The following is a 24,289-nucleotide window of genomic DNA, read 5'->3' on the forward strand; positions in this document are numbered from 1 at the left end:
CAGCCCACTGCCAGCGACCTGGCCGGGCCACCCTTCCAGGACAACACCCAGTTTGACCAGGCAGCTGCTCAGCCAGCTGCTTCTCTCCAGATGCCTGGCCCGTGGCCGGTCCCCCACCCCCGGCCGCAACTGCCCGGTGGGGAGCGCCCCCTTTATTTACCCTCCGGCCCTTCTCCCTCCGGAACTCAAGAACCACGCACAGCAGGGACAATTGGATAGTGCCATTTATTGCCCCCGCACCCCTCCTTCAACCGCGCCCAGACCAGGGAAGAGACCGGACCCCATTCTCTGAGGGGTACGCTCGGGACACGGGCTAGTTCCGCTCCTGCACGCCTCTGCGGCTCCGGGTCCAGGAGGGGAGGAAGGGCTGGGGCCAGGGAAAGGATGGCACTCGCAGGGGAGAAGAGAAAATAATAGGTGGGCGGGGCCGGGGAAGGTACGATTCAAAGAAAATTCTACAAGGAAAAAGGACCCCTCTTCCCTCCCTCTCTGGGGCCCCTCCGGTAGAAGGGGTCGGATTGCTCGCCATCCTCGCAACACCCCCAGTCGGTGGGGGAAGAGAAAGGGGAAAAAGGTCTTTCGCTCATGGTTTTGTCGCCTCTTGGTCTCTCTAGTTCTCACACAGCGTCCTAATTCGGGTTCGGCCGAGAACCTACGAACGGCAGGCCAGGCCGGAGGGCCGGGCGCGGGGAGGGGCCGGGCGGCGAGGGGGTGTCCTCGGCGCCCCGCCCCAGGCCTGCTGCACCTCTGGGAACGCAAGGGAGGGGAGACGGGCGCACCGCCGGTCCGCGGCTGCCCTCTGTCCGCTTCTCCCCGGGTCTCTGGGTCCTGCGCCATCGTCCCCGCCACGCCCGAGGGGCCCTGCCCCCCCGGGCCCCCGCCCCTACCGGCCCTCCACGCCGCGGCACTCGCTGCACCGCCCGCCGGCCGCCTCGTCTTCGTCCTCCTCATCCTCCCCGCCCGCCCGGTAGTAGCTCTGTCCGCAGCGGTTGCAGACCGAGGGCGCGCCCACGGCGTGGACCTTCTTGTGTCTCCGCAGCGCCGCGCCCTGCACGAAGCCCTCGCCGCACTCCACGCAGATGTGCGCGGGCTCCTCGGCCCCCGCCGCCCCGAGCCCGTCCCCGTGCTGGGCGCGCTGGTGGGCCAGGAGCCCGGCCCCGTGCCCGAAGCCCTTCCCGCACTCCACGCACACGTACGGCTTGGGGGCCGGGGCGCGCCGCGAGCGGGGTCCCGGCGCCTTGGCCCCCGTGCCCGCCATGGCTGCGGCCGCCGCGGCCCCCTCGCCTGGCGCGCCCACCACGATGATGCCCTCGCCGTCGCCCACCGGAATGGCGATCTCGCCGTCCGCCGCCGCCGCCGCCTCCGGGGCCTTGGCCCGGCGCACGCTGGCCGCCAGCACCTTGGCCGCCACGCCGGGCCCCGACAGCTCCGGATGCAGCCGCAGGTGGCGCGCCAGGCTCTTAGGCTGGCTGAAGCCGCGGCCGCAGCGCGGGCACACGAAGGGCTTGAGGCCGCTGTGCGAGCGCCGGTGCTTGGCCAGGCTTTTGCTCTGCGTGAAGCTGCGGCCGCAGTCGGGGCAGGCGTAAGGCTTCTCGCCCGTGTGGATGCGCTGGTGCTGCATGAGGTTGGAGCTCCAGCTGAAACGCTTGCCGCACTCGGAGCAGGCGTAGGGCTTCTCGCCCGTGTGGATGCGCCGGTGCTGCACCAGGTGAGAGCTCTGCGAGAAGGTCTTGCCGCAGTCGCTGCAGGCGTTGGGCCGCTCGCCCGTGTGCGTGCGCTGGTGCCGCGTCAGCTTGGACCAGTGGCTGAAGCTCTTGCCGCACTCGTTGCAGATGTAGGGGGCGGGCGGCCGGGGCCGGGGCGGGGGGCCGGCCGGGGGCGCCGACTGGGGCGGGGATAGCTTGGTCGGGGGCCAGCTGGGGACGTCGTCGTCATCCATGATGAGGATGTCCACTGGAAGGCAAGAGCGGGAGAGGAGGCGGGTCAGAGGCGCCACGTGCGAGCGCGGCCTGGGGGCTCTTCCAGCTGCTACGGTGCACGGCCCCCGGAACTCGCTCTCCTCCGCGCGCCCTCTCAGGCTGCCCTGTTAACCGGACGGTGGCAGCACTGACCTCGCGGGGCGGGCGGGCCGCGCCACGCAGAGCTCTGCCCAGAGCTGGCCCTCAGTAGAGGGCCCCATCAGTGCCTTTTCCCCTCCTGTTTCCCTCCGAGCATCGACCCCGCCCTGGCATTTTACGAAGCATTAACTACCCACCCCTTAGGTCTTCTCCCTCCTTCATGGCTGTTTCCCCCACATCTAGAGCGATGCGCGGGTCGTCCTGGGGATTCCAAAAATGTGTTAAAGGAATCGCCATGAAGGAGGGTGAGGGATGGAGGTCCAGGGAAGGCTCTTAGCAAGGAATGCTTCTTGAAGCCCAAAGCGCCAGGCTGGGGGCAGGGACAGCGCGGCGGGGCGGTGTGCACCTTGGCCCAGGGACAACAGGTTGCAGCACCTTGTAGGTGTACAAGCCTGTAACTGATGGTGTCACATTTGGGCTCTCGGAAGCCGATCCTGGCTGCAGGTGAAGAGAGAAGAGGAAGGGGGAACAGGACTGGTTAAAGGGGTCACCGAAGTCTACACACACACACACACACACACACACACACACCCCCATTAACTGGGAGCGCAGTCCCCAGGACTGGTTAAAGGGGTCACCGAAGTCTACACACACACACACACACACACACACACACACACACACACACACACCCATTAACTGGGAGCGCAGTCCCCAAATACCGCAGTCCCTATTACCGACATCCTCACCCTGGTCCCTGGTTTTGTGGGTCCCGTATGCCCAGTGCGGACAGTAAAGGAACGTGGGGCTTTGGTCCTGGCTTCTGCAAACCGAGGACACCACAGGGACAACGCCGGCCCTCTGCCCAACAAAAAAAAACCCTCTAATACATTTGCACTGTGCCTGGCCTGAGCAGTCTCCCAGGCGAAATGAGAGCCTGCCTCCTCCCCAGCTTGCCCAGCTCTATGAGACTGGGCAGGAACTACACAATGGGGTCAGGGCAGGGCCCTCAGGCCTGGGCGCAAGCCTGGGCTCCGGCCCCGCCCCCTGGGGCAGGTCCCACCCACCGGCCTCCGCGCCCCACCCCCGGGGCACAGCCCCGCCCACAAGCCTCAGGTCCCGCCCCCAGGCCGCCGGCACGGCCCCGCCCTTCTTCTCCGGCCCCGCCCCCAGGAGCTCCCCTCAGGTTTCTTTCAAAGGTGAATCAGGATTTCAACTCGGTTTTGCCACTCCCTCTCCCCAGCCTGCGAGCCCACAAGGACAGCGGTCGGATCCCTGTGTCCCAGCACCAGGCCGGGAACAAAGTGTTCGAACATGGCCCTGAGATAACGCTGGCACATACGCAAGGGCTGCGATGTGCTGAGCCAGGTCCTATGCACTCGAGAAGCATCACTGCAGCTCAGTCCCGCAACGCAGGCTCCCCGGAACTCGGGTCTTTAGTCTGGGTCCCCAGGCGGCCAGCCTGAGCTCCTGCATCGCTGAATGACAATGTCCCCAGCCCTAGGCACCGCCACCGACGAGCCCCCCGCCCCGGGGGTTCTCAGCACCCAAACTTTGAGAACCGCTACACCACCGCGAGGAGTTCCGGAACAGGGCCTGTATCGGGACAGGTACAGAGCGGAGGAAAAAAAAAAATTCAGGTAGGGGTGGGGGCCACTTCTCAAGAGATGTGTCAGCACAAATCAAGACATGGACTCCTAGGACACTAGGTGGAGAGAGTCGAGAATAAAAAACGAACTGGGAGTTCCCGTCGTGGTGCAGTGGTTAACGAATCCGACTAGGAACCATGAGGTTACGGGTTCGGTCCCTGCCCTTGCTCAGTAGGTTAATGATCCGGCGTTGCCGTGAGCTATGGTGTAGTTTGCAGACGCGGCTCGGATCCCGCGTTGCTGTGGCCCTGGCGTAGGCCAGCGGCTACAGCTCCGATTCGACCCCTAGCCTGGGAACCTCCATATGCCGCGGGAGCGGCCGAAGAAATAGCTAAAAAGACAAAAAAAAAAAAAAAAACTGGAACTGGAAGGCCATCTGAGCAGGGCGTCCGGGCAGCAGGGTGGGGCGGGCAGGAGGCTTGCTCTATTTGGGAAATGAGCCCTCCCTCTTGACTCATTCTAAGTACTCTGCACTCCTTTGATTAAAATAAACCTTTTGTTGTAAAAGCTGTCAAGAGGGGAAGTTTAACAATACACCGTGTGAGTCAGCCGTGAGAATTCACAATTAGGACCACAGGACTGAACACAACGCACCCGAACCTATCAAACGCCTGTGACTACATCAGGTGCGCTGGAAGGGGGCAGGGGGCCAACCTCCTGGAGCCGCTGGTGATTGCACTAGATGTACAACTGGCAAAGCAGGGGCGAGAGGCAGGGCACCTGGCCAGAACCGGGAGAGGCAGCCCGAGGCGCCCGCGGGTAGAGGCACGGCAGCAAGCAGGGCTGAGGAGGGTGCAGAGGGCGCGGGCTTCCACTGCAGCCTTAGGCTAAGTGACTGCGGTGTTCCGTCTACACGTGGACTATTCCAGCAAGGGTTAAACTGTTGGCTGGAAGGTCCGGTCACTCTGGGGGGCAGATCCTCTACTTGCGGGGTCCTGGTTCCTCCTCCAGTGCACCTGGTGTACCAGGCGGCTCTCTGGGTCTGCAGAACCCCGCTTCCTGCCACACCCCAGGTCAGGTAGTCAGCTGCTTCCCTCGGGCTCGCATTTCTCACGGGGCAACGTCGCTGGCTCACAGCGTCATCTTTAAAAGGATTCAAGAATTCCGGGAAAAAAAGACCACAGTGACCAACACAAAGGGTTCAGTCAATAAAAATAACCAGTTATTTGATGGCTGCAACGGCACCCTCGAGGGAGGGGAAGGGGTGTCCCAGGCAGCAGGTGCCGAAATCCCACTGTCCTTCACCCAAGGGCTCAGCTCAGGCCCTGCAGGCGCTGGCTCCCGGGCTCTGGGCCCTGGGCGGATTCTGCCACCCATGCAGCTTCCTGCCCGCCCTATGGCAGATCCCCTTGGTGGACCTTCTGGGGAAGGGCGGGACTTGTGGCTTTATTGGATGTTAACTTTTTTCCTTGTTATGGTAAAACACAGGACATTCAGAGGGCCCACACACATGCAGAGCTGACCGCAAGACAGTAAGACAGATGCAGGGCAAGACACAGGTCTTGGCCACCCACTGGGAGTCCCTCCGAGCCCTGTCCAAAGCTCACCCGCCAACCCTCAGCCTGACCTGGGCCCTCACCATCCCCTGCGTCTCCTCCAGAATCTGTCATCCCAAGTAGGCATCCCCAGATACTACGCAGTTTGGTCCACTACTTGGTTTGTTTTTTGTCCTTTTAGGGCCACACCTGAGGTATATGGAGGTTCCCAGGCTAGGGGTCGAACTGGAGCTGCAGCCGCTGGCCTGCATCACAGCCACAGCAACGCCAGATCTGAGCCGCATCTGCACCCTACACCGCAGCTCACGGCAATGCTGGATCCTCAGCCCACCGAGCAAGGCCAGGGATCGAACCTGCGTCCTCATGGACGCTCGTCAGATCCGTTTCCGCTGAGCCATGATGGGAACTCCTACTTTGCTCTTTTAATACACAGGTCCCCCAGTCTCTTGCTCTTCCTCACAATTTTCCTTTGGAAGAACTGAGCCAGAGGGACTCTTGCTGACTGCACCTGACTGTCAGCAGCCAGCCGGCCCCTGCAGTCATTCTGTTCCTTACTGAGCATACCTGCTGACCTAGTGCTTCTCTCTCTGTTTTGTTTGTTTGTTTTTGACACAAGCAAGATCCAAGGCACAGCATGGCTCCTTAACTGCACCAAGAAACTCCTGTTTCTCTTTTGGTGATGTCAACAGCCAAGCCACTGACCCTTGCATCTACTGATTCATTGCGTGGTGCAAAACAGGGCTGTTCTGTGGTTTCTTCTGCGTGGAGCAGCTGGAATAGCTCTTAGAGACTCTCCCTCATCACTGGCTGGTTTACCCAGGGGGTGACGCTCCTGTGGGCACGGCAGGATAAACCTCACTTCCCCTCATCTGCCCAGTCTTCAAGGTTATGGACTGGTGCCCCATCATCCTTCAAGGTATCCGAGCAGGCTTTCCTTCTTAATGCCACAATGAGTTCATGGCTTTAAATGGATCTGGTGGGTACCACCCACTGCCATCATCCTCCTGCCTGCGGGAGCAAAGCCCCCAGTGGGCCCCGCGGGCTCTGGCCGGGACCCAGGTGGCCTCCGACAGCTTCTCCCCAGTCCAGCCTAATGAGGTGCCCAGGCTCATCCACACTCCCAGCCCCAGACCTGCCGGCGGCTGTTTCTCCAAGGGGCTCTCATTTCTTTTGGTGAGAAACAATTTCAAAACCAAAACGTGGAAAAGGTCATTGCTCTGGTTTTTGGATTTTTTTTTTTTTTGGTCTTTTTAGGGCCCCGCCCGAGGCATATGGAGGTTCCCAGGCTAGGGGTCTAATCGGAGCTGTAGCTGCCGGCCTACACCACAGCCACAGCAACGCGGGATCTGAGCCGCATCTGTGACCTACACCGCAGTTCATGGCAACGGCAGATCCCTAATGCACTGATCGAGGCCAGGGATCGAACCCACAACCTCATGCCTAGGCGGATTCGTTAACCACTGCACCACAACGGGAACTCATTTTTCGTTTTGTTTTAATTAAATTCCTATGAGCTCTGATACTCCCCCTACGAATCCCGCCCAGCCGGTTATCATTCAGTCTCTTCTGTGACAGTGGAATCTCCCTTCTCAGGAGGGGGTGCTTTCTCACCCACTGACCCCCACATCATGGAGCTCCCACACAACCATTCTAACGCCACCACTGCCAAGTCCGATTGCTCAGAAAGCAGGTGCACTTAGCTCTGCTCGTGCCACCCCGTTCCCCTCACTGATGTCACAGCCAGACCCCAGGAGGCCTGACCCCGCTCCTCACCATCCGTGTCTTGCCATCGTGGCTGCCCGAGGCGCCCTTGCCCCCAGACTCGGGGGAGGGCCCACGGGAAGGCTATTTGCCCAGGTCCTGCTGGCGAACGAGTTCATCTGTACCCTTCGCACGTGGGGGTCAGTCTTCCTGCCTGAGCTCCTGGGCTCACCTCCTCCCGGGAGAATCAACACAACTGCATTTTCTGCCGGCGATCCCGCCTACTTTGCCTTCCCTGCTTTGTGCCGAGATGCCCTGAAGGATTTTCTTCCTCCTTTAAAGCCCAGTGACTTGATCGGAATATGTCTTATCCCTCAGAAGCGATGCTTGCGGATTTGGGATTTGCCCCTCCAATAACCGACTTTTACATTCCAGGAACGTTTTCTCAACCTGCAGTTTCTACCATTTATTCTCTTCTTTATTTTGGATTTCTTCCTCAAGGGGTTTTCTTTACTTCAGCACTTTTTTTTTTTAACTCTGCCTTAATCTGTATTCGTTTTTTTTTTTTTTTAATGTTCCTCCTTTTAACTTTTTTTTTTTTTGTCTTTTGTCTTTGTTGTTGTTGTTGTTGTTGCTATTTCTTGGGCCGCTCCCGCGGCATATGGAGGTTCCCAGGCCAGGGGTCAAATCGGAGCTGTAGCCACCAGCCTACGCCAGAGCCTCAGCAACGCGGGATCCGAGCCGAGTCTGCGACCTTCACCCCAGCTCACGGCAATGCCAGATCCTTAACCCACTGAGCGAGGCCAGGAATCAAACCCATGTTCCCACGGATAGCAGTCGGGTTCACTAACCGCTGAGCCACGACGGGAACTCCTAACGTGTTATTTTTATTCAGCCCTCAGCTCCTTCTACTTCATTTTGAAATGAATTTGTCTGTACTTCTAATTCTCTGTTGAGTCCTGCCCCCTGGTCTGAGCTGTCGTGCCCAGGTCACTCTGAACAAGCCTGACCTGTCTGGGGGGCATCTCTGACTATCCTCCCTGCCTGTGGAGACCCTACCGTGCCCCTTTTCTTTTTATCCTAATAGTTTTGTGGGGCGGGGGGGAGAAGGACAGAATTCCGTATTTTTCTGTTTCAATCATTGGGGGATTTTGTTCTTCCTTTTTCTTTTTAAGGCCAAACCTGCGGCACATGGAGGTTCCCAGGCTAGGGGTCACATCAGAGCTGCAGCTACCAGCCTAAAGCACAACCACAGCAACGTCAGACCCGAGCCGCATCTGCGGCCTACACCACAGCTCACGGCAACACCAGATCCTTAACCCACAGAGCGAGGCCAGGGATCGAGCCTGCAACCTCATGGTTCCTAGTCGGATTTGTTTCTGCTGCGCCACGATGGGAACTCCCACTGTCAGATTCTTAACCCTCAGAGCCACAATGGGAACACGTGATCATTTCTGTATGGAAGTTTCCCTGAACTTCTAAGAGGCTAAGCTCTGGGCGGTTTCTGGCTTCTCAGAGCTCCCTCTTCCTAGTGTGTGACTTGCTCTCCCAGGGTTCCCGGCTCTGCAGCCGCCTGCATTTTTATGTGGCCTTTCTCTGTGCCCCCCGTTGGTCAAGAACAAGGGTCCCACTCATTTTGAATCCCCTCCTGGCAGGCTCTGCTCTTCATGGGTCCCGCCTGCAGGGCGCTGTACCTAAGTGGTGGCAGGAAGCCATGGGCCCCTGGCGGCTGTGGCACCCGCTCCCGCTCTGCACAGAACACCTCCAAATCCAGCTGCTGGCTCAGTGTGACCACCCCCAGGTCCTCCGGCGAACACCCAAGGGCCATCTGTGCGTCCCCCCTCCTGCCCGTGCCAACACCACAGTGGCTGGGCTGCTGGCGTCCCCACCCAGCAGAATTTTGGGGTCTCCCACCTAAGGGGTGCTATCTGTGCGGCCAGGGGATGTGGATTTTGCCGTATGCAATGGCTGTTTTTAGGGGGCAGCAGGGGGAGGTCAGCGGAGATCCCAGGCCGCTGTCATCCCAGCTCAGATGGGGCACTTCAGGTGAATCCACCCTGCGGGGCTACTCTCAAGATGTGTGAGGCAGGCTCGGCAGCGGGAGGCTCGAACCCTGCGCCTCGTGGGTCAGCCAAGCTGAAGACCTTCTCGCCTCAGGATCGGGATGTCTTTTTTAAGTTTTTCATTCGCTTTCTGGACCGCCCCTCATTCTGAACACTGTGTAGCTGAGGCCCCAAGACGAGCCCGGACGGCTCTCCCACCTGCACCCCTGCCTGCTCACCCTGGGAACCCTGAAGAGAAGGCGCCTCCAAGCAGAGGGTCGGGGTCAATCCTCCCGGGAGGCAGCGCCCCACAGACTCTGGCTGAGGCCTGCAGGCAGTCTGGGCCCCCGGGCCCCCTGCACTGGCTCCTGCCTGCCTCACCCTGGGTGATGGCCTGGCCTCACTGCACGGCACCCTTTGACCAACACCCTGGCCTTGCAGGGTGTGAGAACTCCACGAGGCCCCGCCCAGGATGGCTGGCAGCGAGCTGGGGGCACACAGAAGTGCTCACAGCCCTGCCCCCCCAGCCCCTCGTCCTCCCTGACAAGCCAGAGGGAAACAGCGCACGGGAGCTGCAGCCAGAACGAGCCCACTGCCCCCACAGCGGCCAGCAGGTCTCAGGGCAGGGGCCGGGCACCGTCCCATCACAGGCGGCTCCCCATATGGGCGGGACCCAAAAGGGCAGGCCCAGGACAACAGAAGCATCCAGGCCACATGGCTCATGGGCTAAGAGAAAGGGTGTCACAATGTAGGGGGGACCAGGGTAGGGAAGGGCTGGAACAGAGTCCCAAAAGGTTCTGGTGGGCGAGGAGCAGGCGGGGGGGGGGGACAGCGGGCTGGACAAAGGCGACACGAGAACCCGCTTGTGCTTTTTCGAGGATTCCTAAGAAGACTGAATTGATGGATGGCTCATAAAATTGAAACCACCTCACTCAAAGGCAGAGAGAGGAGCCGGGACCCGCTGGGCAGGAGAGGGCACCAAGGAGCCATGTCCTGTCAGGCGAGATGAGCGTTTTGCAACTGTTGGAGAATTTATGGCAGAAATGACATCGTGTCTGGGATTTTTTTTAATACTCCAGAAAAAAAAACGGGGCACAGGCAGGAAAAAGACGACAAAGTGCTGCCCACTGCCAAGGCCAGGCAACGGGAAGGGCCATCCCTGCATCACTGACCTTTGAAATGCCCCAAGGGAAGCCCCCTCAAACCGGCCTGAGAAGGCTGAAAGCCAGGGGCCGGAGACCGGGGCAGGCCAGGGGGTGGGGGTGGGCTGACGTGGGGAAGGGGGGGCCACGGGAGCCCCCGCTGCAGAGAGGAGGGCCTGCGCCCCTCGGGCCCTGCGCCCTCCGCAAAGCATCAGCCCTGAAGTCTGCTTCCTCCTCTGCAACCACCCTTCACCCTCCCTCTGCAGACCCTGGAAGTGGATCACAGAAGGGACGAGGGCTTTTAAAACCTACCCCCCATGACCCTTCTTGGACGGACGGCTCGGGACGCTGGCACCAGGGCTGCAAACCCAGGGCCTTTCCATAAATAAAATTCTATCGGCACACGGCTGCACCCACTCGTTTCCATGCTGCCTGTGGCCGCTCTCCAGCTGCGAGGGCACAAGGCCTGCCCAGCCACAAACGCTTCCCCTCTGGCCCTGGATGGCTAGAAAGGTTGGCTGAGCCCGTGCCGGGACGCACGAAGACATGATGCCCACAGGAAGACGCATCGACAGCAGCGTAAGAAAGTCCACACTTTATTTCTCAGGCGCCCTGCGTGAAAGCCCCTGGAGACGGGGACACAGCTTCGAGAGAGGGCAGGGGTCAGCGGGGGCTCGGGGGTCGGGGGGGGGCTTGGCAAGCAATGCCTAGTCCCTAAGGGCTCAGGGCTGAGTCTCGTTCAGCCCAAACAACGCTTTATTAAATAACACATGCTGTCAATACTTAAAAGGTGAAAGATAAAACCCCAGAGAGATAAAGTCCCATAAAAGCCAGCTCTCCCCCCACAATCGGCCCCAGCCCTCCTCTGCGCTGCTGTCACTCCCCATATACCACAGGCTGTCCCTAGCCCTTACGTCCTGGTCCCCCTGGCATGTGGGTCTGCCACCCTGATCTAGTGTCTCCTGCCTGGGAGACACTGGGCAGTGCATCCAGGACACTGGGGGGCAGAGGCCAGGCCATGAGAGTGGGGAGGACGCAGCCCGCAGGCTCCAGGGACACGGGGAGGGACCCGGAGGCACCACAGCGCAGGAGATGGCCTGGCTGAGCCCAGGAGGATGGGGGTCCCGGGGCCACGGAGGGGAAGGGGACCAAGGAAGCCGGGGCCCAGGAGCAGGCCCGGGGTCGGCAGGGAGGAACCGCCCAAGGCCACCTCACCTGGGTTCTCGTGACTGGCCATCTGCTGGTCCTCAGAGTCCAGTGGCCCCGGAGACCAGGCCTCTTCCCGCAGCTCCATGTCCGGGTCCCTGTTAGAAGGGGATGAGACAGAGGACAGAGTTTACAGGACACTGGCTGGATGGAGGGCCGGGGTGGGGGGGGTGCTCTGTGGGCTCCGATCAGCCCGAGAGCTCAGAGTGCCCGGCTCGGGCCCAGGAGGCAGGAGGCATGGCGCTGGGTGCCTGGGGGACGAGGGAGAGATCTCTTCTCCCCACTGCACCAGGGGCCAACCCAAGGCCACACACAACCTGGGCAAGGAGGACCGCACAGACAGCGGCCGCCCAGCAGGGGCTCGCATCCCAGCTCTGCCCTGCGTCCTGGACTCTGCACGAGGTGGTGAGCCTGGGCAGGCACTCAGCCCCGGGGGCTCTGCTTTCGCCACAGCCTGGGGCTGGGCGCACCGAGGGCTTGCCTCCCTCCGGGCCCTATCCTCGGTGTGACGTCGCAATCAGGCAGGTTTCCCGACAACTGACTGGGACCTGAAGGGGGCCCTGGTGGCTCTTCTGGTGTTCAGGCCCCTTCAGGTCTGAGCCAAGGCCCGTTTGTCTGAATGCACGCAGCTCGGGGGACTTCTCAGCCCACGGTTCTTGCATCCCCCTTTCCACGTGGGGGACTGGCCGCTGGGAACAGGGCCACCAGGCCCAAGCACCACACGGCCCAGGCACAAGCCTGGCCATTTCCCCTGAATCCCCGCTGTCCCGGCACTGACGAGAGCCCACTGCGCCGGCGGGGGTGCAGACCTACCTGCGGGGTTGAGGACTGAACACTTGCGGCCGTGCCCACTCAGAGGCCTCCGGGCACTGTGTGGGGACACAAAGGCAGGCCGTCTGCCCAGAACCACCCGGTGAGAGCCTGACACGCCGGCCTGGCCCTCAGTGCTCTCACTCGCCCCGTCCTGGAGGCCGGGAAGCGCACAGTCACCAGAGACGGCTGGTGGGGAAGATGGACCGAGGCCCCTGCCGGAGGCGGCCCCGCGCGACCCTGCACCCAGGCTCTGTGGGACTGCCACCCGCCGCCGTCAGGGCAGAGGGGGCGGCCCTGAGGAGCAGGGAAGGGATGCAGAGCCCGCGCTCCCGCCCGCCCTGCCATCCTGACGCTGGCGGAACCACGACAAGACCCTCATGAGGCACAATCCAAGGGCAAGACAAGCCAGGATGAGACCAGCCGCCTCTGAGGCCAGTACCCCCCGGACCCCAGCAGGGACAGGACACCAAGAAAAGGGACACTGAGCAAGGGGGTGGGAAGGTGGGGGGCCTGAACCAGCAGCTCCTGGGAAGGGCAAGTGGGCAGAGGTGAGGCTGGCAGGGGGTGGACAGGCTCTGGTCCGAGGCTCAGGGCCCTGGGGGCACGTGCAGAAGTGAGCACGTTGAGTGGGGAGCAGACAGGGGGGGTCCTGGGAGCCGGGAGGAGAGCACCCGGAGGCTTCCCTGGGCCGGTTCTCATGACCAGACCTCCCGCCAGCCTCCGCCGCCCCCTCTACAACCAACGGGAGCAGCGTCACTGCCCTGGCAGGTGACAGGACCCACCTGCAGAGACACCTAGCCAAGGCCCAGGCCGTGTCTGAGCCGGATGAGAAGGTACGTGCCACAGGCTGGCTGGGGGCTCAATCCAGTCCTGCTCTCCCTGCCCCCCACAGGAAGGCACCAGCCCCTGCCTGCGGGACGGTCCCTGCCAGCCCAGGAGGCAGACAGCAGACAAACACAGGAAGGACAGGTGATTTCTGACAAGGGAAGTGCCAAGAAGACACACATGGAAGAAGACAGCTCCCCTGGGGGATCTGAGGGGCATCTCCCAGGAGGACAGGCCACAGGAGCAGGCCTGAGTGAGGAGCGGAGGGAGAGGGAGGGCTGAGAGGCAGGGCCCTGAGGGCCAGGCAGGGACTGGGGAACCAGCCAACGTGCAGACGTGCAGGCTCTCCTCCAGGCAGGCACCGTTACAACACCTGTTCTACAGGTGTGGAAACTGGGACGCACGGTCCCAGAGGGGCCAGATCCTGGGGTCCCTTGCAGGAACAGCACTAGCAGTGCCAGCTTAAGAACCTGGCAGCTCAGTCCTCAGGACGTGGGAGGGCGCTGCCCAGCCTCCTCTGCCGACCCACAACACTGGCACCCTGCTGAGACCCGTGGGTGCCCCGCAGCAGCATCAGGTGCAGCCAGGTGCTGTGAAGAGGTGGTGGTGGGTGGTGCCCGGACAGAACAGTCGCTCGAGGAACAGAAGGCAGTGACCCAAACTCTGAGACTTGCCCCCCGACTCTGACCGCTCCACCCTCTAAGACAACTGCAGGAAGCAGTAAGAGCCACACAGGAAGGACAGGCTGGCCCTCGGACCCACCGAGCCCCCACCCCAGGGGCCCGGAGCTAGGTGACATGGAGGTCTGGGTGATGCCACTGCCGAGCCCACCGCCCCTACCCAGGGAAGCCCACTTCAGAAGCTAATCTGCGGGGAAAACCCAAACCTCGGAAAATGCTTCATACAGGGGAAAAAAAGTGCAGCGCAGCAAAACTCAGCTAAAGCAGGGGAAGAACCGGAAAGCACTCGCCAGCCGCGGTGGGAGAAAGTGTGAGAAGTGAATCACAGCCCACGTGGCAGCGGGTCCAGGTGCTGTCATGGCCACAGAAACAGTGGTGCCCCCACCAATAACAGAAAGAGACATCTTTTTCCCGATTTTTAGGGCCGCACCTGTGGCATATGGAGGATCCCAGGCTAGGGGTCCAATTGGAGCTGCCACTGCCGGCCTACACCACAGCCACAGCAACGCCAGATCCAAGCCGCATCTGCGACATACACCACGGTTCATGGCAGCGCTGGATCCTTAACCCACTCAGTGAGGCCAGGGATCGAACGTGCGTCCTAGTGGACACGAGTTGGGCTCGTTACCGCTGAGCCACAAGGACGCCAAGAAGCACCATCGTGACGTTTTCTTTTCCTTTGTGTCAACGTCCCAACTCTTCTCCACCCGCAGGTGCTGCTGTGGGTGAGAAGGGGACGAGACTAAAAGCTGGGTGTTTTCCTGATGATCACAAGGACTGTGCAGCACAACGGGGAAGCCAGTGGCGCTCAAGGGTGCAGCCCTGGGCGGGCCCTCAGATTACAGGTGAGCATGAAAACCACGCGCGTGCAGGACGGGTGTGCAGACCAGGGCAGCGGCTGCACGAGAGCCTGGCTGGTCCCGCCTGAGAGCCAGGCTACCACGTGACACCGGGATCCCACTTCCGGGCATTCGCCCAGGAGACACGAGCAGACAGGCACGACAGGGGGGACATCCCAGCCGTGCCGGGCATAGCAGGGGACAACCGCCAGCCCCGAGGCCACTCAGAGCGGCTCCACCGCCAGGACGCGCCCAGGCAGAGCTAAGGGGCAGCCAGGCAGCAGTGGGCTGGGGAGGGACAGCTTGTGGGCACGGGGCCGTGTGGGGCTGATGACGATGCCCTGGAAGCACAGACCAGTAACAGAGGCGCAACGTGGTGAGTGTGTTAAAGTCCACTCGACTGCACAAGACACGACACTGCACCTTACGGTATGTACGCTCTCTCTCAGGTAAAAAGGAAACAGACCTAAAAACTTGTTCTGGGCCTTCGGATTCCAACCCTGCCAACATCAGAAATGCCCAAGAGAACGAAAAGGAAGCGTCGCCAAGGGCTGAGGGGGCCGAGGAGGCAGGACGGAGGCTGCTTGGAGCCTTCGGTGTCGAAACTCGTTTGCCAGGCGGTTATCACGTGCTTCCACTGGAACAATCCGCCTGCAAGCCAACAAACAGGGACTTCCCAGGCCGATGTCCACCTCAGGCCAGCTTCCTGCAGGGAGAAGGCCTGGGCCGGCCTCCTCCCACCCTCTCCTGCCCATCCTCCCCCCAGGGAACCTGCAGGCTCTAGGGGGAGGGGATGGAGGACAGGGAGGGTCAGGCGGCCAGATTTCCATGCCCGCATAGGTCCTTACAGAGCCCCGGGAGCACGCTGCCCAGAAGGCAGTGAGGGAACCAACACCGGGGCTTCCAGGGTGGGAAGAGCACGGAGGGGAAAGGAGGGGAAGGGAGGGGAGGGGGGGAGGGAAGGGCAGGTCTCAGTCCGGGACCTCCGCCCAGGCTGCTCTGCACACAGATCACAGTTCAAGGCTCTCTGACCCCCCTTCCCCAGGAGGCGGGAGGCCAAGCGCCCTCCCTGCACCAGGAGGAAGAATCAGCTCAGGGGTCTGTGACAGGCCCTGTCCTTCATCTCCCAGGCCCCCGGTACCCCCGCGGGGCCACCCTAGCATGGTCACACGGCTGGGTCCGGGATTTTCCTGCGGAGGGCCCCCCACGCTCGAGAAAATACAATTCACATGCTTTTCTCCCGCTAATCCGCCTTCGTCCAGCCGGAAGCTCTCAGGGGGCGGAGGAAGATCCTAGCTCCCCCAGAGGCGGCGGGAAAAGGCCTCTCGGTGGGACCGGTAGGACCGGGAGGGAAGAAGGTGAGGGAAGGCCACACCGAGACCCTCTTGTAAACTGTCCTCCAAGAGAGAGGTACCCGCCATGCCTACGCTCAGGTTGGCATTGGTGGCTGAGAACCAACACATGCCCTCGAGGTTGCTCTTGGCTTGGGGGGCCTAGGACGCTTACTCTCCAAGGGGTAACACAGTCTGCCCCGGGATGCACAGGGGCTCTAGGACTTGGCAAAGCCCCCCGGGCCACAGGGACACCCAGGAAAGGCCTAAAGGTGGGAAAGGAGAAGTGGGCCTGAGGGAGGCCGAGCGGGACTAGCCGGGGAAGGAAGGGCCCTGCGGGGCCGCAGCAGGGCCACCCACAGGGAGGCCGTCCTGAGGTTATCGCTCACTCCATCTCTGGACCCCTGTTCTGTGCCTGAAGTCTGCTGGGAGGGGGGAGCCGGCTGAGGGTCTGCAGCCTTGGTGCCTGGCGAAGCCTGGGCAGGAGCTGGTCTGCACTTCCCAGGTCACTGCACTAGGGGGGCTGGACAGGAAACACCAGGACGGGTCAAGAGCCCTCAGAAGAAAGGACAAGCTTTTTCCGTGCTTGCGGCACAAGAGACTCACCTCTTCATTTTGCACTGCACCCCCCAAAATTACGGACCCAGCCCTGGCAGGAGATGAGGTATGAGAGGCCGCAGGGCTGGGGCAGGGGCCACAGAGACCCAGCCAGGGGTCCAAACACGGCAGGAAACCCCGAGTAGGCAGAACTTTACGGAGGCTTTAGAAAGACATGTCTTCTCAAGTTGACTTTTGAGGGGTCAAGGGGCTCTCCCACTAGAGCTGCCAGTCAGGGGCTGCCCGGCACGACACACACATGGGACCTGGGGACAGCTGGGGACAGTCCACTCTGCATTTCGGTGTTGGGCCTGAGCAGAGGGAGGTTCCACCACCTACCAGGGAGATTTAAAACCAGCCGCAGTGAGAACACAGCTGGCACCTTGAAGGTGCTACCATGGCTCTGGGCTCACAGGCCAGGCCCTGGTGCAGGCCCTGCTCCACTCTGGGGTCCTGCACGCAGCTCAGCCTCTCTGGCCTCGGCTGGTACTGCTGGAACCGCGTGAGGTTCGGGCAGCGCACGTCGAGGGACCCATGCGATCCCTGTGAGGAGCCACAGGCACACCCAGGCCCCCTCTCTCCCACCCACTCAAGCACTCATCAGCTGCTGAGGCCTCCAGTCCTGTCCTGGGGACTCAGGGCCCTAGCGCAGGATCTCAGGGGGGCGGGGGAAGCTGCAGCCCCCTCCCCAGCTCTCAGGACCCAGCCGCCCTCTGGAGAAGGGGCAATGCCCGCAGCAGCCTGACTGGAATCTGAGGCCCTCCGAGGCGGAGGGCAGCAGTCCTGCCCTCCCTCGGCCTCCCACCCGTCTCCCCCGCAGCCCCCAGGGGGCCTGCCGTGGCCCTGTCCTCACCCTGCTGCCCCCCACTCCGCAGAGATGAAGGCCCACCCCGGCCAGGCCCTTGAGCAATCCAATTAGCGCCCCAAGCTGACGGCCCCGGCTGCGGCTGCTATTAACCGGGAGACAAATTATTGTTATTATTGTTGTTATTGGACCCGCCCACCTCTTCTGGAAGCCTGCCCACCAATTACCCGGCTCTTTCTTCTGCTGCCAATCGCACCTCCTCCCCCCCAACCAGCTCTGCGCCCTGGCTCCCTGGTTTCTCGCTGCAGGAAACACCTGCCCCCTTGTCCCACTGGCTGTCCCACTGGCCCTCGGTGGGCCCCTTCTCCTCCTCTCTCGACCCCGGACCCCCAGGCCCTCCCCCGAGGGCCCGCTCCCGTCTCCTCTCCCTGGCCGCCCTCACCTCTCGCCTCTGACTGCTTTCCCTCCGCTGTCAGAGCTGAGCTGTGATCATCACCTCTCCCCTGATCCCCCAACCACTAGTCAACCCCTGGGCACCAAGTCCAGGGGCTACGTCTCAGCCTCACCCTGACCCCAGGGACAGCAACTAGCACCGCTGTGCTGCCCCTCCCTTTCCGGAGCTCCCGGGCCTCCCGTCCCCCCCTCCTCCCCGCCCTGTCCCTCCTCCCCGCCCCTCCCAACCCCCACCTCTGGGGGCCTGCACTCAGGCCCAGGACCCTCCAAAGGCTGCTCCCCGCACCACAGGCCAACTCCTTTCAAGTTCCTCAGTTCAAACAAGCCGACTCAAAACAGGCAAAGGGTCAGAAAAGACGTCTCACCAGACACCACACAAGGAGCTGAGAGGCACAGGACAAGATGCTCGGCATCATCAACCATCAGGGGAATGGTCACCAAACCACAGCGAGACCCCACGGCACACCCGTCAGGGCAGAGGCAAGAAAAACGGCAGACTCGAGTGCTGGCGAGTACGTGGAGGAATCAGAACCCCGGTACATGGCTGTCAAGACGGCGAAAGGGGGCAGCCGCCATGGAAAAGAGCTGAGCAGCTCCTCCAAAGATTAAAGCTAAAAGTACCATATGAGCTGCAACTCTGCTTCTGGCCCCGTACCCAAGGGAACTGAAAACACATCCACACAAAAATTTATACCCACAGGTTCACAGAAACATAAACGACAACAGCCAAAAACTGGAGCTCATCACCTGAAGAGCAGACATGCAAACGTGCTCCCCCGCGGCTGGAGTATTATTCAGCCCTGCAAAGGAGGCAGCAACCACGTGGACGGAAGGCAGACGGAGGCCACATGCCGTGGGAGTCCAATCACATGAAGAGCCCAGGACAGACAAACCCAGAGACAGAACACAGACCAGTGGGGCCCAGGGCTCCATGCAGGGGTGGGTACACACCTCTGGGGGATGACGAGCAAGCCCCAGAATCAATGTGGTGACAGCTGCACGTCCTCGAGAACACGTGAGCCACCAATGAACGGCAGGCTTTGAGGGGGCAGGTCGGACAAGACAGGAGTCATACCTCAACAAAGCTATTTTTTTAAGGCAGCTCCGTTCGCATCACCCCTTGCCTAAACCACCGGGCACAGGTGCCCAATGCGCTTAGTCCACAATCCAGACTCCTCCCCAGACCCCGAGTCCCCTCTGGCCTCCGGCAAACTCACTTCCTCCTCCAGCCCCTCCCTCTCCCCTCCCGGTCCTCCACCTGTCTTCTCACCTTTCAGGGCCCGCTCCAATGTCACCTCCCTGGCTCGACAAGCCCCGCCACATCCCAGCATCCACCACCTGGGATGGGCCTCATTTCCTCCCAGGGGTCTGTGTCCTTTCCTGTGTACACCAGCTCCCTGCAGACAAGCCAGGTGGCTCCACAGGGCAGCCTCGGACCCCCAGGCCCCTCCCCTCCTCAGCAGCCCCTCCACCCAGCTCCTACCCCACTTCCCTTTCCTCTGGGCCTCCTCACCCCTCACTCCAGGACCCTCCTTCCCCTGGGCCACCCAGGCCCCCAGCTGGGCCTGCAGGGCTCTCCCCGCGTCGGACCTGGGGGGACGTCTCTGCGACGCCATCGGGATCCTGTGCCTCCTTTGCGGGTACGGAGGGGTTGCTTGGGGCAACTTTCCAAGGACTGGATGCGCAGGTGTTTTCTTCTTGCCTGGGGTCAGCCGGGTAGGCGGCTCTTCCCTCGCAGGATCCCCAAAGCTGCCGGGACAGGGCTGAGCAAGGCCCCTCCTGCCTCTGTCTCCCTCCCTCTTCTCTGCTTAGGCCCCCTCAAGGAAAGTCTATTTCACTGCTCTATCTTCCCGATGGCCCCCTCGGGGTCCCCACGCTCTCAGGCTGGGCACCAACCACCCCTGCTTCCAATCCTCTGAAGTCCCCCCCCCAGGGGCCCAGCAGGGGCCAGGCTCACCAGGAAAAAGAGTGAGCTCAGGACAGACACCCACAGCCCCAGACGCGACTCCCCATCCAAAGAGAGAACTTCCACAACCCCTGGAACCCTGACCTGCAGGTGGGCCTGCAGCCACCGCCCCACACTGGCCACCTGCCACCAGCCAGCACTTCTAGATATTCAGAAACGTTTGTGAACATTTTTGAATGTTGGAGAGAGACTAAAAATTGTTTAAACAAACAAAAACACTCTTCAGGACAGGAAAAAAAAAAAGAGTTGCACCTACTGGTGGGCATAGACTCTCCCGCCCTGGCATTTGCACAGCGGTGCCTTCCACCTCGCTCACCTGCTGCCTGCAGCCCCACTGCCAGAGCCCAGGAAAACGGCACCTCCCTCACCCAGGAAGCCCTCCCGGGTTTTCACCTCACCTCAGCTCAGCAAATGAGACCCGCTCACAGTCCAGCACAGCCTACACATCACAGACTAGGCACAGGGGGTAGCAGGTCCGTAATCCCGATTCCCCAGCCCCCCTGGACAGGGAGGGCTGGCTGCCAGGTCGGAATCGGTCCCTCCGCCACCCCCCCACCCCCCGCCCCCCACACAGCCTGGGCAGGTGCTCACCCAGGCCTCCTCATCTCTGAAGCCCCGACCTCAAGAATCAATGAGGTAAATGCAACGAGCTCAGTGAGGAGCCAGGCACCTAGTACTGCCTAGTAATCGCTGCCCAAGACCTGAAGCCACGTTGAGACAAGTGCAGTGGCTCAGCCAACGTCACAGAGCAGAAGTGCCAAGACCAGATGGGTGGGCAGACTCCCAGGCATGTCCTCCCTCCCATGGAGGACGCGGGTACCTGCTCCCTCTGTTTCCACTGTCACAGGACCTCCCCGGCTCACTCGCCCCTGTGGCCTCCCCGACACCCCACCAGACTCCCCCACACCCCACCCCACCCAGCAGGCAGGGTCGAGCTCCTGGCAGACCGCGCCCACAGAGCCCCAGGATCCTCGGCTTTCTGACCTGCCCGACTCTGAGCTTCGAGGCTGGGGCCACGTCTGCTGCATCTCCGTGAGGCCAGCCACACAGGACTCCCCAGTCGGCGTGAGAGCAGCCAGTGTTCTGTGCACCCAAAGGCCAGGCAGACAGAGCTGGGGAAACCCCACCAAGGCGGGTTCAGGACTCTGGGCCCAGGCAGCTGGCCGGGGGGAGCAGCCCCGGGCCCTCCCCACCCCTGGCTACCAGAGCGGAACAACCCCAACTCCCACACCAGCCTCATGAGTCAGGGAGGACTCCCGACACCTGGATCTCAGCACTCGCCACCCATGTTCCCACCACTTGGGAAAGTGACACCTGAAATGAGAGGCTGGGCCTCAGAGTCCCCTGAGCCAGCCCCCCACATATATAAATCTTCGCGACAGCATGCCCCACTGGAGGCGGGGCCCAGAGTCCCCCACCTAAGAGACCTTCAGAACAGCCTGTTTCCCCGAGAACCCAGGCCTGGCCCAAAGAAATGAGTCCACAGAGGTGAGAGCACCACGGTAAAGGCCCGGGGTCTGGAATCACACAGGTCCGAGCTCCTGAGCTGCTGTGGGGCCTCGGGCTCCGTCCCACCCCCTAAGACGGGGGTGACCACCTCCACGCCAGAGCATCCAAGGGCTTAGGACAGTGAGTACCAGGCACAGGGCCAGACGCCTGCCAAGTGCTCAGCAAGAGGGTCAGATCTGCAGTGTGTTTCCACCAGGAGGCCAGGGCCACCGCCGACTCCCAGGGGCAGTGCCTGGCACGTGCCCTGGCAGGCAGGCAGGAGACCTCAGGCAGCACCAAGGGACGAACAGTGGGGTCTAGGGGGCTGGGAGCCACGTCTGAGCACCGGTGCCCATCAGTGACCACCAAACAGCAGGGGGCAGCCAGGCAGTTGCTAGAGGCCATGAACTGCCTGCCCAGTGCTCCCCTGAGTCCCAGGGTTCTCTTGGCCAAGTCCCTTCTGTCCTTCAAGACTCCCCTGACATCCTTCCTGGCCAGAAGGCCCACCCTCCCGGCCCCAGGCTCCCAGGGCTGTCCTGGCAAACATCCCCCGGGGGCCTTCCGAGCACATCTCTCTGGGCTGCTCCAGGACAAGAAGCGCCGCCCAGCAGAGCTTCAGGAAACCTGGGCCAAGTGATACTTTCCCACCTCACAGCAGAGCACCCCGCCAGGCCCGGCCGTGTGCGGCGGCCTTGATGGACTGGCCTTATCCAGGGGATGGTCGGCTGTGCGCTCCACCTTGGGGGACTGAGGAGGAAAAAGAGCCTGGGAAAGGGGAAGTGGCAGGTCCAAGGTCACGCGGCTGGAAGAGACGGAGCCCAGGAAGGCCCAGAAGCCTTTCTGCACACTTAACACCCTTCCCTGAGATCTGCTCTGGCTCCGTTCCTACCAAGGTCAATGCTATTACTACCAACCCTGCTCTATTTGAGCAGAAACTGAGAAGTTACTAGTGCTATGAGGTCACAAAGGGGATGAAATGGTGGAGCTGGGAGTGGAACCCAGGTCTGTCTGACCCCAGAGCTCTGAACTAACACACTGCAGGCCGCTCCTGGGTCCAGCACCACGATAAACCCTTCCTGTTCTCCAGCTCCGCTGGGCAGGGGTTAGATCTGGAAGGCTTCCAGAAGGAAAAGGGCTAAGACAGCTAACACAGGAGGAATCTGATCTGAATGTTCTCTGGGGCTGAGGCAGGACCAGAAGGACCGCAGCAGAGGCAGGTAGGTGAACGCCAGCTGCCTTTAACCCAAGAGGCTTACAGTCTTACAGAGGAGATAAGCCCGGATCAAGAGCAACTGCCTCCCCCGGGGGAGGCCCAACCCAACACCCAGTGGGATCCTCAGGACAGCTCAACGCAGGGCCCGGCACCAAGAACCACATGGAAAACACAAACCAACTCAGTCCCTTCCTAAAACGCCGACTGCCTCTCTGGACTGGCTGGCAGGAGTGTCTTTCCTGGCTCCCTCGACCACCTGGATGGGCACGGGAAAGGGGAGGGGCACGGATGCCTCCAGGACCCTCAGGGCCCGCCCCCTCCGGACCCTTGTTCTTCTCCTCGTCCGTGGTGCCCAGCACTGAGCCGGCACTAGAAGAGCCTCTGTCCACACTCGCCGTGGCTCACTTTTCCGTCTGATCACGCTATCCCCAGCTTGCCTGGCCCCGTGGTCCCGAGAGGCACTCATCTCTACAAACTGGGGCGTACCCCTTTGTGGCCAAGACTGGGGCAGGGATACGGGAGCGCGGTTCGACGCCCAAGAGGCTCTGAGGTGGCCATCGTGCCCGGCCGCCTTCCTCGCCCTGCCTCGCGGGTCACGCGGTGCCTGACCTTGGCCCAGCCACTTCCCCTCCGCCGCACGCGCTTCCTGCCGCCCCCGCGCTGGGGCGAATGAATGAGCCTCCCACCGGCCGGAACGCCCGTAATTACCGGCCGGATCAAAGGCCGCACGCAGCCCGCCCCGGGCGGCAACGGGACCAGACTCCTTTGAAAAGGGGAAGGAGTGGGGGCAAGCGGGGGGCCAAGACAAGCCCGTCCTGGGGCTGCCGTTTCCGGTCAGGCCGGCTGAGCCCACGAGGCCCCCTCCCCCACCGGGGCCTCAACTTCCCCCGGGAGTCGCCACCACTTCCGGCCACGACCGGCCGGGTAGGCTGGGGGGACGCGGCGGCCCCGCCCCCCGAGCCCCTGGCGCGGCGCGCGATCCGGCCCGGGCGCGCTCCCCAGCGCCGCGCCCGCGCGCTCCCCGGGCGCACCCCCCTTCCCGCGCCCGCGCGCTCCCCGAAGCCCCTCCCGGCGCCCCCGCCCCGCCCCGCGTCACCGGCCGCGCGCCCACTCACGCCCCCCCAGCGGCGCGCACGCGCACTGGCCCGCCCAGTCGCGCTCGCCTCCCGCCTCCCCGCCCGCCCCCCCCGGCGGCAGCCCGGCGCCCCGAGGCGCGCGACCACCCAGCCCCGGGCGCACGCCCCCCGCCCTCGCGCCCTCCCCTCACCTCCTCGGTCCCGGGGCCGCCGTGCCGCACTCCTCCTCCTCTCTCCTCCCTTGCGGATGGTGGCAGCGGCGGCAGCGGCGACTCAGACCCTGGGGTCAGGGGGACGGGCGCCCAGGCCGGAAGTGACCTTCCTGGCCGCTTCCGCCCGCGCCGCTCCCCCCCCTCCCCTTCCCCCCCTCCAGCCTCCACCCCGTCCTCGCCGCTCTAGGAGGCGAGCCCGGCGACCCCCTAGCCGCCGCCCCCCCAGCTCTATGGTGCGGAGCGGGCGCCCCAGGGAGCCACTTCCGGACGCGTCTAGGACCCGGGTCCTCCGTCCATGCTCTATGGCGCCGCGCGCTGAGGGGCTTCGGGCCCCGCCCCCTTCCAGGACAGGAGGCGCGGGCTCGGCCCGTTAGGCGGAGACTTCCGGGTGTCTAGGGAGGTGCCCCCCGCCCCCACGCCCGGCTCTCGCGCCTGCGCGGTCGTGTCCTCGCGTCAGCCCCGGGTGGGGAGGCGTCGGGGAGGGTGGCCGCGGAGGCCGCTCGTGCCGCTCCGGATCCTCCCGTCGTCTCTATCATTGTAACCCCTTCCCTGCCGACGCTGTTCGCAGTGGCCGGAGCCCGCGCGCTCGGAGGGGCCCCTCGTCGGCCATCCTGGTCCTTTCCCTACCGGACTGAGCGCTTCAGGCTCCTCGCGATGTCGCGTCCACCGCTTAATTTCCTCCGGTCTAAAGCAACGAT

The 24,289-nt window shown here is 62.6% G+C and overlaps 1 protein-coding gene across 7 annotated transcripts; it reads right to left on the reverse strand.

The window, feature by feature from the left end:
- Nucleotides 1-206: 206 nt before the first annotated feature.
- Nucleotides 207-23,987, reverse strand: ZNF787 (zinc finger protein 787). Of its 7 annotated transcripts, none has more exons than XM_047790635.1 (4): nucleotides 23,571-23,987; nucleotides 11,303-11,391; nucleotides 2,255-2,555; nucleotides 207-1,953 (listed from the first exon to the last, which is right to left on the reverse strand). In XM_047790635.1, the coding sequence occupies exons 3-4, from the start codon at nucleotides 2,352-2,354 to the stop codon at nucleotides 884-886; spliced, it is 1,170 nt and encodes a 389-aa protein (XP_047646591.1). In that variant the 5' UTR covers nucleotides 2,355-2,555; nucleotides 11,303-11,391; nucleotides 23,571-23,987; the 3' UTR covers nucleotides 207-883. The 7 variants fall into 7 exon arrangements, with proteins under 7 accessions (XP_047646591.1, XP_047646593.1, XP_047646592.1 ...); XM_047790637.1 differs by lacking the exons at nucleotides 2,255-2,555; nucleotides 23,571-23,987 and adding exons at nucleotides 12,107-12,257; nucleotides 14,042-14,058; XM_047790636.1 differs by lacking the exon at nucleotides 2,255-2,555 and having other exon boundaries at nucleotides 23,571-23,984.
- Nucleotides 23,988-24,289: the final 302 nt, after the last annotated feature.

Source organism: Phacochoerus africanus, chromosome 8 (assembly GCF_016906955.1).
Source record: "Phacochoerus africanus isolate WHEZ1 chromosome 8, ROS_Pafr_v1, whole genome shotgun sequence".
In the NCBI taxonomy this organism is placed as follows: domain Eukaryota; kingdom Metazoa; phylum Chordata; class Mammalia; order Artiodactyla; family Suidae; genus Phacochoerus; species Phacochoerus africanus.

Excerpts from the sequence above, each read along its gene's own strand:
- ZNF787 (XM_047790634.1), bottom strand. The coding sequence starts at position 20,630 with ATGCAGCAGACGTGGCCCCAGCCTCGAAGCTCAGAGTCGGGCAG. Across the intron at positions 11,392-20,586 it reads CGAAGCTCAGAGTCGGGCAG|GGACCCGGACATGGAGCTGC; the intron begins GTCAGAAAGCCG and ends CCCTTCTAACAG. Across the intron at positions 1,954-11,302 it reads GGCCAGTCACGAGAACCCAG|TGGACATCCTCATCATGGAT; the intron begins GTGAGGTGGCCT and ends CTTGCCTTCCAG.